General features: G+C 40.5%; 1 protein-coding gene across 8 annotated transcripts in view; it reads right to left on the bottom strand.

The window, feature by feature from the left end:
- grip1 (glutamate receptor interacting protein 1) overlaps positions 1-17,466 on the bottom strand; it is a 384,971-nt gene that overhangs the window by 69,673 nt on the left and 297,832 nt on the right. For 6 of the 8 annotated variants that reach the window (XM_048549316.2, XM_048549318.2, XM_048549314.2 and 3 more), the window contains 3 exons: positions 15,758-15,913; positions 1,868-2,023; positions 750-936 (listed from right to left, as the gene is read on the bottom strand). In XM_048549316.2, the coding sequence (XP_048405273.1) occupies positions 750-936; positions 1,868-2,023; positions 15,758-15,913 (499 nt within the window). The remainder of the gene's footprint in view (positions 1-749; positions 937-1,867; positions 2,024-15,757; positions 15,914-17,466) is intronic. The other 2 variants (XM_048549321.2, XM_048549322.2) reach the window with 1 other exon arrangement.

Raw genomic sequence — 17,466 nt, 5'->3', positions numbered from 1 at the left:
ACCACTGTATGAGGGAAGAAAAGAGGGAAATTTGAAGGAATAAAAAGATATTCTTCCATGTTAGCTGTTATGAATAAGGAGTTTATCCCGGCCATTATTTTTAATTGACCCAACTGCATGTAAATGCAGCAAGCATTCTTTAAGCAAGACATATATTTTAAGTATTAATAAATCATGCCTTTGCCACATATTTCAGCCCAAGATAGCTGAACAGAGAGAGACAACATAAAAGATGATCAATGCATTTATTTTCAAAATAATAAAGAAATCACTGCCTTTTTTGTTGCTTTGGGACTGCAGGAGAAATCTTATTTTACCTGATCCCATGAGGATTGCTGCAGATGGAATATCTGAAACTTTATACAATGAAATATTTTTCTTTTTGAAAAAAAAACAAAGCAAAATACTGTGGAGATAAACAGTTGAATTTAAAACATCAGAAATACATGAAAAAAATGCCATTTAAAAAAAAACATTAAAGCACGGTAGATTTAAGAGAATCACACCTGAAGAATATTGTCAAATATTCTGCAATCGTTTGACAAAAACAAAGCAACTATTACTTCTTGTTTTGAAATGTACGTGAAGAAATAAAAAGCACACATCCTAGCATTTGCTGTCAATTAATAACATTTAGCTGTAAAACACAGAAGACTCCTTAATTTGATAACTTTGCTCAGTAATGGCCTTTCAAGCAGAGAAGAATGCCTGCAGCAAACACTGAAGCACAGAACTTGGAAGGCTCTCACCTTTCTGCTGGGCTGTCAGGTTCAATATATGCAATCAGTGGTGGAGAAGACAAGGTCTCTGTGGCAAAGACACCACCCTGGAGCTGAATTCCGAACCCTACGATCGGGTCACTGGTCAGGACTACTTCTGCTGTCTCACTATGGACAATCTGGCCTGCAGGACCAACCGTACTGGAGGCTAAAGACACTGTAAAAGATGGACATTGGCAAAGCATCACTTTCAGGTCACTGAACAGAACAGAATTCCACTCACACTGTGCTTCTAAGTTATTGTCTTCACAAGTTTGACAGATAATGTGCTGCATCCACCACATGACTGATAAAAGAAATATTTGAGTCACAAAATATCTACTGCATTCGAAAAATGAATTTCTACAACAAAGGTAAAACACAGAAATAGACCATCTAGTCCAACCGGATGGGCTTCATCTTCCAACCGAGCAAGATCTTAACACACTGCCATTCTGCAATTCACAACTCTCAGTTTTTACTGGGGTATTTTTTCTGATGCTTCAAAAACAAAGCATTACTGGATTGAAGCTGACCACCCCAATCCAAGGTAGATAAACAGCAGGATGGAAGAACACAGCGAGCTAGGCAGCATCTGAACTGTTTGTCCTGAGGAAGGGTAATACCCGAAATGCTGACTGCTACTTTCCTTCAGATGCTGCCTGGCCTGCTGTGTTCTTCCATCCTACTGTTTGTTTACCTTGGATTCCAGCAACTGCAATTTTTTTTTGTCTCTATTCTAGATGTTTTTGTTTTACTTCTTATAGAGAAGTTAATCAATTGGCTAGTAAATCTTTTCTGAGTATAACCCAAAATGGCTAGAAAGTAGAAATAAAAAAATTGTCTCACTGATACCTCTCCAAGACACACAGTTAGCAGCACAGTAAATCACTGAAGACAGTGCAAGCATTTTTGACAGATTTATTTCTTGCCTGTATAGGTTTTATGTTAAATTGTTCCTGATAGTTGGTTAAACAATCAATAACCCGCAAGAAATAAATTCAAATTCCATGAAACTTCATCAACTGAACACTGACGTATTTTTCTCTGCACAATTTGTTCCCCCTACGATTCATCAGCAATTTTTGACATTGAAACTGGCCACGTACAAGAGCTCTTGTAATCTTTCTTCTTCATTTTCCTTCTCATCAGTGTTCCTCGTGGGCTTGTTGGATACAAGTTGCGAGGTAGGGTCCCCGTATTCAGGGAACTCAGACTATATGCACTCATGGAGGTAGGAGAGAATGATGTCGACACCAGAGCAGCTAAAGAAACAAATGGAGATAAATTGACCACTGTCTCGAAAGGACATAGCAAAATAACACAGCTGTTATTTCTTTTTAACACAGTTGCTTACATACCCTGACCTTCACCTCCTATGATGTCCTAAATTTACCTACAATGTGGGTATAATTTGTGCAAAGTACTTCCATTCTAGAACATAGACTGTAGGGCAAGGGCAACAACAGGGCATTGAAGGAAAGATCAACAATGATCTTATCGACTGGCATTAGCAGGCTCTGGGGGCTTTATGTTCTCCTCCTGCTAACACATCTTTCACTATCACACAATTATTTTTAAAAATTCAAAATACAATCACAGGATTGCATTTCATAGTAGATATTTTCTCTTTCTCTCAGGAAAACTATTTGTTTTGCCCTTAGTATTCCTTCACTCACCTCTTCAATTCAGCACTAAGGCAGAATATGAGTACATTTAGCTGGTGAGTAGAGCAGGGAGGTTCCAGGCTTGATCATTAAACTGCGGAGTTAGTCAAATCTGAAAAAGTGACAGTAATGTAGTAATTGGCTAAGGTACCTCGAAGTTAGGGAATGGAAAATTGGCCAGGTTGCCTAATTACAATTGAGTTAATCCTGCTGGTGACACATGTATAGATGCAAAGTGACAACCATATTGTCACTGTGGTGATGCCTTCAGTTGCTAGAGACTCACTGTCAATGACTGACACATGATCAATGGCCACTTGAATCTGTATGTTGCCGTAGCCTTACCAGACCATCGCACTGCTCTCTCGTTAGACTTTTAACTTGAAGGTCACTTCGCCTCAGGTGAGCGATGATGTTGAGAAGTAGAGTCCTTCATGGTAACTTCAGCCAGTGTAGGAAATGGACCCACTCTGTTGGCATCACTCTGCATTGCAAACCAGCTGCCCACAGCCCATGAGCTAACTTAAACCCAGGTCATTTGAGTAATGCAATGGAGGCTACAGTGTAATGGAATAACCTAGTAGGAATCAACCCAACAAAGTTGTTCATATAAGGAAGGAATGAAATCGCAGAGATGCTCAGCACAAACCTCCAATTTTCCTCAGATACAGGGGTGTTGCCAGAGGACTGGAGAATTGCAAATGTTACACCCTCTACCAACACGGAGGAGAAATACGAACCTGGCTGCTACAGGTCAGCTATTTGATGGTGGGGAGGCTTTTAGAACCATAATCCAGGAGAAAATTAAAAGTTACTTGGGCAAGCACTGACTAAATATAAGAGAGCGTGGACTTGTTGGAAGAAAATCACTTTTCAACAACTTTAGATATGGGCATTTCAGCTGACGTTGTGTAAAAAATTTTAAAGGCTGTTTGTTCAACCAACACACAATAAGCTTGGTTCAAAAATTGAAGCCCATGGGATAAAAGGGGCAATAACAGCAGGGATACAAAAGTAGCAGACAGCTAGAAAACAGAGTTGTTCCACATTACTGCTTTTGCACTGGTGTTCCCAGGACTCGGTACAAGGACCATTTTTTTTTCCAAAATATAATAATGTTTTTGACCTGCGCAGAGAGGGCACAATTTGAAAATTCACAAATGACTCAAGATGTGCAAATTTAGTAACGGCAAGAAAGATAGCATGAAGTTCCAAGGGAATATATGCCAGGTATATGCCTGTATCAGAGTCTGGGGAACTGGGCAGATCTAGAGCACATAAAATTCAATTAACGAAAGTGTTGTGTGTTTTACTTGAAAAGAATGAGGAAAGACAAATACAATGCAAGTTGAACAGATACATGAATATAGAGAAAATCATAAGGGCATGGAGAGGGTGAACAGCAAAGGTCTTTTTCCCTGAGTATCAGAGTATAAAACTAGAGAGCGTAGATTTAAGGTGAAAGGGGGAAGATTTAAACAGGATCTGAGGGGAAACTTTTTCACGCAGAGGATGGTCCGTTTATAGAACACACTGCCAGCGGAGATGGCGGAGGTGGGTACAATTACAACATTTAAAAAGCATCTGTATAGGCAAATAAATAGGAAGGGTTTAGAGGGATATGGAGCAAATGGTTGCAAATGGGACGAGATCAGTTTATAATTTCTGGTCGGCATAAACAAAGTGAACTGAAGGTAACAAAGTGTGGAGCTGGATGAACTGAACACAGCAGGCTAAGCAGCATCTTAGGAGCACAAAAGCTGACGTTTCAGGCCTAGACCCTTCATCAGAAAAGAGGGAGGGGGAGAGGGTTCTGAAATAAATAGGGAGAGAGGGGGAGGCGGACCGAAGATGGATAGAGAAGATAGGTGAGGAGTATGGGTGGGGAGGTAGGGAGGGGATAGGTCAATCTGGGGAGGATACATAGGTCAAGGGGGTGGGATGAGGTTAATAGGTAGGAAATGGAGGTGCGGCTTGAGGTGGGACGAGGGGATAGGTGAGAGGAAGAACAGGTTAGGGAGGCGGGGATGAGCTGGGCTGGTTTGGGATGCAGTGGGGGGGAGGAGAGATTTTGAAGCTTGTCAAATCCACATTGATACGATTGGGCTGCAGGGTTCCCAAGCGGAATATGAGTTGCTGTTCCTGCAACCTACGGGTGGGATCACTATGGCACTGCAGGAGGCCCATGATGGACATGTCATCTGAGGAATGGGAGGGGGAATTAAAATGGTTTGCGACTGGTAGGTGCAGTTGTTTATTGCGAACTGAGCGGAGGTGTTCTACAAAGCGGTCCCCTAGCCTCTGCTCGCTTTCCCAAATGTAGATCCGACCCCACCATCCACGACACTGGTTCGCAATAAAAAACTGCACCTCCCAGTTGCAAACCATTTTAACTCCCCCTCCTATTCCTTAGCCTGGGCCTCCTGCAGTGCCACGATGATGCCACCCGAAGGTTGCAGGAACAGCAACTCATATTCCGCTTGGGAACCCTGCAGCCCAATGGTATCAATGTAGACTTCACAAGCTTCAAAATCTCCCCCTCCCCCACTGCATCCAAAACCAGCCCAGCTCGTCCCCTCCCCCCACTGCATCCCAAAACCAGCCCAGCTCACCCCCGCCTCCCTAACCTGTTCTTCCTCTCACCTATCCCCTCATCCCACCTCAAGCTGTACCTCCATTTCCTACCTATTAACCTCATCCCACCTCCTTGACCAGTCCCTCCTCCCCAGGCTGACCTATCCCCTCCCTACCTCCCCATCTATACTCTCCTCTCCACCTATCTTCTTTTCTCTCCATCTTCGGTCCATCTCCCCCTCTCTCCCTATTTATTCCAGAACGCTCTCTCCATCCCCCTCTCTGATGAAGGGTCTAGGCCTGAAACGTCAGCTTTTGTGCTCCTGAGATGCTGCTTGGCCTGCTGTGTTCATCCAGCTTCACACTTTATTATCGGGAATGAGCTGGGCTGGTTTTAGGATGCAGTGTGGGGGGGGGGGTTAGATTTTGAAGCTTGTGAAATCCACATTGATACCATTGGGCTACAGGGTTCCCAAGCGGAATATGAGCTGCCGTTCCTACAACCTACAGGTGGCATCATTATGGCACTGCAGGAGGCCCAGGATGGACATGTCGTCTAAAGAATGGGAGGGGGAGTTGAAATGGTTCACGACTGGGAGGTGCAGTTGTTTATTGAACCAAAGGGTCTGTTTCCATGTTGTATAACTCTATAACTGCTGGTATTGGTGCAAAAACCTTTGAAGGTGGCAAGAAAGGTGTGCAAGGCAGTTAATGAAACATATGGGAACCTGGCCTCACAAATGGAAGGACAGTAAAAAGGCCAAGATATTCTGTTATACTGATACAAGATACTTTCTGGCCCAACCTGGAGTATTTTGAGAGGGTACAGAGAGATTCATTATAACAATTGAAAGACATGAGGCATTACAATAATGTGGATAGATTGGAATGGCTGAGAGGAAACTGGTTAAAAGAGCTTAAAATCATGAATGTGTTGGATGGAACAAAACAGGAAGAAACAACTTTCAAAAGCAGAAATGTCATTATCTAGAGGGTGCAGAATCGAGCCCTCCCCTCACCTCTTGCACTCATTCACAGCTTTAGCTTTGACTGAACTACTGACTTCTCTAGACTTGCTGCCACATATGAAGTTACGTTTGATCATTTCAAAAAGAGGAACTGTTGTTAAAACAGTGACCCCAATGATCCTTGACCAGAACCATAAACCGCTTTACACATAGGGTAATTGATTAAGTGGAGAAGCAGCTTGATGGATAACTTAATGAATGGAGTGCGAGAGACACCAAATGTGTAAACAACTGAAATTCTGCAAAGTCTGCTTTAAGAAGTTGACAAAGACTTCTGGTTGCTGTGCCTTAATTTTGGGTAAGTTTAAATAAGGGTCCACAAGGTTTGAATGGAGCCAGAAATTAGACTTAACTCAGCCTCTAGGGTTCAGTGCTGCAGCCGGAGTAGTCCAGCCAACCACTGAAAACCACAGAAGAAAAGATGTCAACAATGTAAGTGACTAGAGGTTCCACTCCCATGTAAGGGCTATGTACCAAGGGTTATTTTCCCATCGTATGGATTTGTTGTGGCTGACAAATAGGGGCTTACTTTATCATTTCGGGGATCAATTGCAAAAAGATTGATCTAGGGTTTTCTTTGTGATGAAATAATGTTCCTTCTCTATTTTTTATAAAGTTACCTCTTTTTCTTATTTCTTTTATTTTATTCTCTATAATTGTTCATAGCCATTCTGCAAAATTTAAAATTTTTACAACATATCGTACTATTGAGGCACTTATTACTATTAGGTACAGAGATCAGCTCAGCATCTAAACAAGATTCTGCAAGGAACTTTCTCCTTACAGTCCTACTGGAACTGCTATCACCCACGTTTAAACAATGTGAATTCTTGAAAGTAAATCTAATACAAAGCATAATATATCCTAATGCAATGTACTGTGGTTATCCTGGAGAGTTATTACACAGTATTCACCATGATAGTGCAACTGCTGAGGAATATGCCTCACTTCACATGACATCACATCTATCTTTAGAAGAATGTAATGACAGATAATTCTGGATTCCATACCCATGAGATTTCACTGCACTGCGACCACTTCCAAGAATAACAGGACCACGATACATATATTATGTAAAATAACAGCTGTGCATGCAATCAAACACAAATATTACTCCATACTAAATATTTTATATTGATCCAAATGCATGCACAACAAGCATCACACCAAGATTAAATTATTTTTAAATTACCCTTTTTAAATTAAATGATTTCATTCACTCTCTTCATTATGACATGACCATAAACTATTATTTTAAGATTTGGAGTAATCAGACAATTAGTAAGCATTTAGCTAATATTAAGTTTTTAAAAAGCTGTAACTGTGCTTTCAGATGACATAAACTTCCAAACGTATGCTGATCAGGCATTTCACATGCAAAGAACTGAAAGAATTTGAAATCTTTCATGTGAAAGTTCTTTGACTCTAAAAGCCATTGCAGGAATGTTAAAATCAGCAAGTCTACTTTAGTAAAGCTGCCGACACTTTAGCCTGTCAAGGTTTTTTTTCAAAACATGTAAATCCAGATGTTTGTGTCATCTTGGATTAAAACAAAACCAAAGCAACGTGCAAGTCAAACATTCAAATCATAAGCAAAGGAGTTGAAATGAACAGGAAATCTTTATTATGTAATTTTCCTTGGTCTATGCATATTTGATGCTAAGAGTTCCACCCTTAGGGTCCCTTTAGGAAACCAACCAACTACAAGAGTTAATTACCAAAAAGTGCCGATTCATTCTGGACTAATGTTGATATTTTACTTCCTTTAGAGATAGACTTAGGAGTTTTACTTCCTTAAGAGTTAGATGTAGTGAACGTAACCAAGTCAGCCAGGTGGACATCACGGAATATGAGTTCTCTGACTGGACCGGATTAACAGCCCCAATCAGGGAGTCCTGGCTGACAGATGTAAACAGGAGTGTCAGACATTCTGAAAGCTGGCTCTAAGGGAGCAGAATCAGTGTCAAGGACTCTCCATGTGTAAATAAAAAGTGACTTGGTGATGGGATAATGGCCTTTGCTGAGCTATTTCATTTGACTCGGGAATTTGGATTTCTGAGATGATCGTATATATTTTAATGCAAAGCCAAAAACATGTTCATGGTGTCCAGCTGCTAGATTAGGTAACAGGCTGGAGTTAAATTAACAACAGTTTTGACACCTCATAATGAGTAGTTATCTAGTTAAGAAGGTAGATGTACGGTATAGAAAGAATCAGGTGGCTGCAACTGTACCATCCCTAATCAATTAAGCCATCAACAGACCAAGTTTACACGTAAAATTTTAGTTACTTGTTCACAATATGTGAGCATCATCATTTATTATCTATCTCTAATAGCCCTGAAGTGGTGATGAGCTGCTTCTTTTACCACAATAGGTAAACCCACAGTTTTGTCATGTGGAGATCTCCAGGATTTTGACCTAGCAACTAAGAAAAAGTGACATAGTTCCAGGTCAGCAGTGTGTGGCTTAGAGGGGAACTTGCTGATGATTGCGTTCCTATGTATCTGCTGCCCTAGTCCTTCTAGGTGGTGAATTTGTGGGTGTGGAGGGAGCTGTTGAAGGAGCATTAGTGATTGGTTTCAGTCGAGCATCAGCTTATAGATAATCCACACTGTTGCCAAAGTGCATTAGTAGTGGACCAAGTGAATGATTATGTTGGTGGACGCAGTGCCAATCAAGTGGGTTAACTTTGTGTTGGTTGGTATCAAGCTTAAGCATTGTTAGAGCTGCACTCATCCAGATAAGTGGAAAAGATTTCATCCACATTTCTGATTTGTGCTTTGCTGATGTGGGCAAGCTTTGAAAAGTTGAAAGGGGAGTTGCTTGTCACATAATTCCGAGTCTTTGACATGCTCTTGAGGCTACTTACAGCTTGTTCAGTTCAGTTCCAGTCAGTCAACAGTAACCCCCGGGATGTTGATAGTGGGTATTCAGAGATAGTATGCCATTGAATGTCAAGGGATGATGGTTGGATTCTCCCTTACTGGAGGTGTGATTGCCTGGCATTTGTGTGGCATAAAAATTACTTGCCACTTCTGCGCTCAAGCCTGAATATTGTACAAAAAAAAAATCCAGATACAGATGCTATAAATCAGAAACAGGAACAGGAATTGCTGGAAAAGCTCAGCAGATCTGGCAGCAACTGTGGAGAGGAATCACAGTTAATGTTTTAGGTTCATTCCGAGGAAGGTTCACCAGACCCAAAATGTTAGCTCTGATTTCTCTCCACAGATGCTGCCAGACCAGCTGAGGTTTGCAAGCGTTTGTATTTCTGAACATTGTACAATATTTCAGCATGTGGACATAGGCTTCTTCAGTATTTGAGAAGTTGCGGACGGTGATGAAATCCGTGGAATCATCAGTGAAGATCTCCACTTCAAACATTATGATTCAGGGAAAGTCATTGATGAAGCAGCTGGAACTTACTGGGCCTCGGACATTAAGCTGAGGAACCCCCATGCATTGCCCATAACGGGATTTGCTTGTAAATATTCAATTGCCTACATAGGTGTTTTACTGGTGGTTGTTACTGGTTCGAAAAAGCAAAAAAAGTCAGTGATTTTGGTGGTGAGAATGTCGCTCAGTTGTGCATAACAGCACTTCTGGGTAGGGAGTCAAAAGGCTGTGGAACTCTTACAGAGAGATCTTGGAGCTGAGATGACAGATCACCAACAATAACAGCTTTTTTCCTTTGTGCCAGGTGTGAATTCAACCAACAGAGAGATCCCCCTCCAACACCCCGATTCCCTTTGACTCTAGTTTTGCCACACTCAAATAAAGTCAGGAACTGATTGGGTTTGTCGAAACCCAAACTGAGCATTAGTGAGCAAATTATTGCAAGTGCTGCTAGATAGCATTGGTAACGGCACTTTAAAGACAAATGACTAAGAGGACAGTAGCTAGCTGGGTTGGATACACAACAAGGCTGGGGAATGTTCCATACTGCCTGGTGGATGCCAATGTTGTAAATGTACTGAAACAGATTGGGGAGGGGTACCAGTGTTCTTGGACAAAAACCTCTAGTAACATAGCCAGAATATTGTTGAGGCTTATATCCTTAGCAATGTCCAGCAGCTTCATCCATTTCTTTTTAATCACGTGGAGTGCATCAAATCGGTTGAGGACTGACGTCTACGATGGTGGGAACCTCAGTAGGTGGCCTTGCATCTTCACTCGGCATCTCTGACACAAGATGCTTGCCGCTAGCCAACCAGATTAGTCCCAAGGAGGTTGGTTTAAAAAAAAAGGCCACTTTGACAAAGATTTTTTGTTTGTATGCAACAGGAAAATTCACCAATAAAGACTATCAATAAAAGGAAAACCAACATTTATTCTGTACCAGAGGAGAATTCTGATTGGTCAAGTGGACTGTAACTAGTAGTGGAATGGTTATTACTGCAACAGTTAATAAATGATTGATAGTGGACTGCCACGCTTTGTTTAGATTTGAAATCAGGCAAGCTGACGGTTTAGTCAAGGCATCGCCTGGAGAAAAGAACCAGTTAATGGCTGTCGACTAGTTTGATGAGATGTAACAGATTCAGTGCGTGTGCATGTTGTGTCTGCAAAGAACAAGGCCTTGAACATGACAGTATGTGCAACTTTTTCACTCTGCAAGCCCAACTGACAATCCTAAATTGGTTGTCAATGTCAATTTTATCCTGTAAATGCTGTACAATTACAGAATTACACATGATGTTGGATACTGTGTTGCAAGCTTTAAAAACACACCAGTCTACTGGTTAGTACAGCCAGAGCCTGGCTCGTTGTAAACAGCTATAGGGATACCATCTTCTAGTCTTTGGGATGTACAGCCTACATAAATAGTATCACAATGGAGCTGCGATTCATATACCACAATACTAGTCTGTGTGGCAGGCAGAATGCCTTTTGGCTTGACGACAGCATCCGGTGAGTCAGCAGCAAACACCACCTATTACTCTTCCAGGGTAACAAGAGATAAACTGAGCACCTTTCAGGATGAACAGTGACTGCATTTGGGGTTTTCATGAACTTGCATGATAGAAGAGTGAGAAATGACCTGATCAGGGTCACCATTATCCTGCAGGATTGGATTTGATATGCCCTATTTTAGGATCAAGCTTGCACGGTGAGCAAGTGGCTTGGATTTTATTTATGAGGTTGGTGATATGACCCATTTTACATCTGGAACTGTAGAAATCCCAACTATAGAAACTCAACCCCCGAGTAGGTAGGTTTGTAATAAAGCCCCTAGTCAATTTTTAACTTGGACATTGAGGAAAGACAGTTAATTTAATTGTTCCATTTCAAATGAAAATTTGAGTGCAGGATGAAGCATATATATTATCTACCTATTGAAAGTAAGCAAGGGGTAGGAGATTAGGCGCCATCAGAAGATGCATTTCCCAAAAAATCCGAATTATTCGAGCAAGCTGAATCTAACAAGAATCCCACGGCAAATCATCGAATTAGTTGTACGCATTATCATTAAAATTTACGCAAACTGATCCAGAACTGGTGGATCATATAAAGTGGCATATGATTCTGTAATCGGATGAAATTTACTAGATAATCCCAAGAGTGCAAGGAATTATACTAATAGTCAATAGGATTGGCATTCGGTCTCAGCGTGGTGCACTACCTCGTACCAAAGCTACATATATTACTTGTATTGCATAGGGACATGGTCTTTCTGTGTGCACAGAACAGGCACAGCCTGTGCCTGCTTCCATAACACAAAATAGATGAGTCACTCACTGGTCCATTTCTCAGGATATGGCCCTGAACATTCAGAGTCAACCCATCAGGTTTAAAATCTAAATGAAGTCTAGCAGTTAACTGCCAATCATCTTCAACAATTGCACACACTCTGGCAATGCTTTTAATAATCAGGATCCATTTACTAACTGTGTTCTCATCTCAAACATTCTAGTTTTTCCTTTTATTAGTATTCTTGTAAATTGTCCTGACAAGTGCAAAACAAAAAGCTTTAACAAAATGTGACTTTTTTCAGCAATACCCAAGTTCTTATACTGTCAACTGACCATTTCTAGAAAGTTGTTGCCATTAATAGAAACAAAATCAGTGGCTGTAGAAAGTGAGAAAATTGTATAGAAATAAGACAAGGAAATGGGCAAACACAAAGTTATGTTAAAGTTCTTCTGAACTATTTGTCCTTTATTGGAATTCGGTAGACAAGAGAGTCAAAGGATATGGGTAGCAGACAGCAATGTGGAGTCTAGGCGACAAACAGATCAGACATGATTCAAGTTTGACGAACTAAACGTCCTCATTCTGCTCCTCAGTCAGGCTTCCCAATTTGAGTCACTACTCCTTTCAGGGCACTAGCCAAACATTTGGGTTTGTGAGCACCTAAGTAGCAATTACTACCATGGAGCTCTGAATGCTAACAGCGACATGGTCCCTTTACATCACTGGAACTTGTTTTAATAGTGGCTGTGGTCTAACCACCCAATCATGGGGACCTGAATCCTGATCCCGGAAATCTAATGGAAAGGCTATTTGCTTTTTAATTTGAAAGAAACAAAATCGCTACCACACTGTCCCGTCCCTCAAAAAGGCTTTGACCGCTCCTCCCCATACACAAAGATCTCTGTAGTCACCCACAAGTGTACAGCCCCCTCACAGAAATACGTCAGTCCATGACTGCATCTCCCACCTTGCCCCTTCCCCCAAATCTCCACTCTCTTAGGCCTGGGGCTCTTGACAATTTGCCAGCACCATAAACAGTTATAATGGGATAAAGGTTCAGAAGCATTGCCCCACTTTCTAAATAGCAAGACACCTCAACTGAAACCACTATGTAATTTGTTATAGTTTTAGTTTTCCTTTCCTTTAATTAAATTGACATTTTCTGGGTGATGGCTCGTGGTAAAGATAGACATTCATGCAATATCGTATATAGGAGCTTGCATAAAGTGCTGACCAATCAGAATATGAAAAATCTATTTTATGGCTCCTCCCCATTCACTTGTGACAATTCTGGCAGACACTTCCTTTTCATGTGTCTGATTAAGTTTGAGAAAATGATAACTTAAAGTTGTCATTTAATAGAATCTAATTAATTCTTTTAGTTATCATTGTCTTCAAACAAGAGAGCGTGTTGGTTTAGCATAGTCCGGTGTTATATTTTCTAACCAGCTTATTTGTTTTATGGTAGCTATAACTGGTCATTAACAAAACCTTGGAATTCTGCGACATGGTACTGATCAATATTAGTGCTTTGAGCCATCACAACTGAAACCATTACGAAGACAAGCGCAAATAGATTCTGAGCCCACATCACGGTGCAACAAATTCAAATGGCTATTTTTAGTCAGGTGTCTTCACAGAATTATTATAGTACAGGAGGCCATTCAGCCCACAGTGTGCATTCTGGATCTCTAAACAAGAATCCTACTTAGTCCTGCCTGCTCCCTGTAATCCTACACATTCTTCCAACTGAAATAATAGTTTCACTCCCTTTTTAGTGCATTGGTTGAACTCACCTTCACCCCTTCACAAGCAGTGTACTCTAGACATTATCCACTCACTATGTGAACATGTTTAATTTTCCAGTCACATTGTTTTTACATTTTTTGTCATTTACTTCAAATCTGTGCCCCTTCATTTTGAATCCCTTCATGAGTGGGAACAGATTTTTTCCATCTTTTCTTTCCAGGCGTCTCACGCTTTTGTATGCAACTATTCTCTTAACTTTCTCATCTCCAAGAAAAGCAGTCCTAGCTTCCTGAATCTATCTTCATAATTGAAATTCCTCATCCCTGAACCCTTCTCATAAATCTCTTCTGCACTGTCTTCAATTCCATCATGACCTTCCTGAAGTGTAGGACCCAGAACTGAAAGGAATACTCCAGCTGAAGCTGAACAAATATCCAAAGGTCAACATCACCACCTCGTTCTTGTACTCTATGGGCTTCTTAATAAAGTCTAGGGTACCAAAGACTTCATTAACAGCTCTCTCAACTTATCTTGTTAACATCAGTGACCGATGTGATTGTATACCCAGATCCTTCTGCACCTGCACCCCCTTTAGGGTTGTATCTTTATGGTTTCTATGTTCTTCCTACCAAATGAATCAGCTCACATTTCTCCACATTAAACTTTATTTGCCACCTATCTGCCTATTTCACTAAAATGTCTACATCGTTTTAAAGTTCTAGGACTTTACAATATGAAAACTACAATATACATCAGGAAACTTACTGACACTGGACTCCTGGGGAACTCCACTGTAAACAATCCTCCAGTCGAAAAAAAATCCTTTTAATTCTCCTCATTGCTTTCTATCACTCAGCCAATTTCAGACCCTTTTATTTTGTGTAGTATAACCTTGCTCACCGTATCACATAGCTTTTGAAAATCCACGTGCACAACAATTAGTAGCATTCCCCTCTGTTCCCTCTTCCTAAAGGAAACCCAAACAAGATAACTGAACAGAATTTTTCCTCAAGAAATCCATGCCAGTCTTGCTTTCTTTCACCTGCTTTTATCTATTTGACTAATAATTTAGTCCTGAATTGTTTCTAGGAATTTTGCAACCACTTAAATACTCACTAATAAAATTATATCTAGCTGTAACTCATTTTCCTAGAAGGCTACAGGAACAAAGGAGATGACTAAAATTTCAATAGCAGGTTTAGTTAATGGCACAAAGAACAGCTGCAGCATGTTTTGCTTGGCTAGTATCTTACAGTTATTTTGTTAAGAACAGCACAATTTTGATAACATCATGAGCTCTTTGCATGACAACATGCATACTACAATGAGGTTATCAGGTCACAGCAACCTGTTCTGGGGTGCCAGTGAGCAGGGAATTTCTCTCAAAACAGAACTGCCAAAAAAGTAGAGCAAGACTTGTTGTCAATGGGATCTTGGTTAGAAGTTATAACACACTCAAAGTTCCCTTGCCTGGCTTATTCCACAGAAATTCTACTTGACCAAATGCATCATTTTAAATTTTACTCAAACAGTATGGAAATAATGCTTCAGTTTTTCCCAAGTTACCAAACTGTGAGTTTTAACACTGATCATCAAGGCTGCCCAGAGGGAAGAACATAACAGCAACTGGGAAGGCAGATGAGCTAAAGGCTTTTAGGCCTTTGCCAGTGCAGCTGCTCAGAGACGGTGAAATGAGCCCGGATGACCAGTCTCTCTCCACGTTTCCTTCTGCCCATGTTCTCTTTACTCAGCACCCACAAACTGCAGCACCATAACAACAGCATGAGCTAAATCAAACTTTTCTCTTTCAACACAGCACTGTTGTGGTAATCGCTACTTTTGCTCAAATTTCTACACCATTACATTTAGGAGTTAAAATTCTCCATGCACTGCACGTAATCATAAATCTTTTAGAAAATACATTTTAAGAGCTTTATCCCATGTAACTCATAAAAAGAACTCTTCCCCAAAATTTAATATTTATCATTTCTATCTTCTTTGGTTGTGCACAGTGTTTAACTGGTACTAATAGAAAAATGAGCGTTTAAATTCTGATATATTGATCTAGACTTAGGTTGCTAAATACACTAGTCCGGGTGATATGAAGCTCAATGGTACAATAATTGCATTCTTAAGAGATAATGTTACAAGTTACTTTTCAAACATAGTTATTCATAAAATGACTTGATCACTTTATTAGTGATATTCAACCCATGCAAACAGAACATGGGACAGAAAACTAGTGAATAAAAAGGACAGGAGGAAGAAAAAAGTGGAACATTACGAAGACTGTTTTGAGAAGAAGGTTGCTGGCATTTCAAGGCCGTCATCCTACATTGGTCAGGGTGGTAGGTGTTATAGGGTTGGTAGGTGAGCAAGTTGCTGCTGTTGCTTCCACAAGTATCCCAGGCAAGTTGTCTGCTGCTCCTTTGAACCCTGACTGTCGACATGAAGGATGATGGGAATCGCACACAAAGAAGACAGAACGGAGCAGAAAAGAGGGAAAGACAACAGAATTATACAGATCATAACATCTGACAGAAGAGAAAGCAGTTTTGAGTAGAAAGAATGACTAAGTTTATCATCACCTATTGGAACAGCCCTTTTTAATTGACACGTACAGATTGATTAACAAACTGAACACTTTGGGTCTCTTAGTGTAACTCAGGTGGGAGACTGGTGGAACTTCCAAAGAAATTGCTGATAACGGATGTTTACAGCATTTCTCCAAGCTCCTTTTGTCTGTCAGGGTTATTCTGAAAAATCGTAAGACACCCATGGATCCTCTAAGGTGGTGAGACATATTCTGTGGATCACACTTCCGACAGGATGAAATTAATCTTTAAACAAAAGTGGGCGCAATAAGTGTGTAAGGCTGCACTCCATGAAACCCTTCACTTCAATTTTCCCACGCAATTTTTCCCCTGCACATTAAAAGGTACGTACAATTAAATAATTTGCAAGCTGAAGTGATTGATGAACATCTTTTTGAAAGTTACCATCTTATATGGGTATATTTTCCTCCTTTTGCTCAAAAAATAACATGAGTTTAATTTTACTCATGTTTAATACTGCCAATTAAAATTAAGCGTTCATTTTAAGCTGGTTTTGTTCAATCATGAATTTAAAAACAGGAATGACAGAAAAGGCTAATTACAGCATAGCTTAATAATGTAACATTCTCAAACAGCTGACTGGAGCATAACCTGAGACAAATTGTCTAGTGCAAAACAGCATTGAACACTTTGGGCTTCTCCTACAATAAAAGTTGCGAGAACCTTTCACAGGAAACTCGAGCAACTTCCTGATTGGCTGCATGGCCAGTCTGCCCCTTTCACAACCAGCACAAAATAGTTTGCTTTTCTACTCTTTTTTCTGCCTCCAGATGCTACTAGATCAGCTGAATACTTCCAGCACAGTTTCTATTTCAGAGCTCCAACACTTGTAGGAGTTTGCTTTTACTGTTCACCCCAGCTGTGATATCAGTTAAGGGTTTGGCCCATTAAAGATTCTGTTAAACCCTGCTCTACATATTAAGGAATACAGTCTTATAGAGTCTAGAATTGTACTACATGGAAACTGCTGCTTCAGTTCAAATTGTCCAATCTGACCAGATATCCTAGATTAATCTCGTCTCATTTGCCAGTATTTGGCCTGTTAAACCCTTCCTATTCATATATCTATCCGTGTATCTTGTTTGACTGATTACATCATGTCCAACTTTAACTGCTATTTACCAACAACGTCCCCAACTTCAGTAAATACCCTCAACAATGGTAGACAACATAAAATAAGCTCCAAAATGCTGAAATGAGCAAGTTTAATAGCTGATAAGTCAGGGTTCATTCATTACGTGGTGTCACCCCGAGACATTACAATAGCGCTGATACATAAAAAGTATTTGATTAGTTTTAAAACTTTGGGATATCCTGAGATCATGAAAGTTACTACAGAATTGCAAGACAACAAAGTGTGGAGCTGGATGAACACAGC

Source organism: Stegostoma tigrinum, chromosome 18, assembly GCF_030684315.1.
Source record: "Stegostoma tigrinum isolate sSteTig4 chromosome 18, sSteTig4.hap1, whole genome shotgun sequence".
Taxonomy (NCBI): domain Eukaryota; kingdom Metazoa; phylum Chordata; class Chondrichthyes; order Orectolobiformes; family Stegostomatidae; genus Stegostoma; species Stegostoma tigrinum.
The sequence above is the reverse complement of the archived record's forward strand: the minus strand, read 5'-3'. Positions and strand labels throughout refer to the sequence as shown.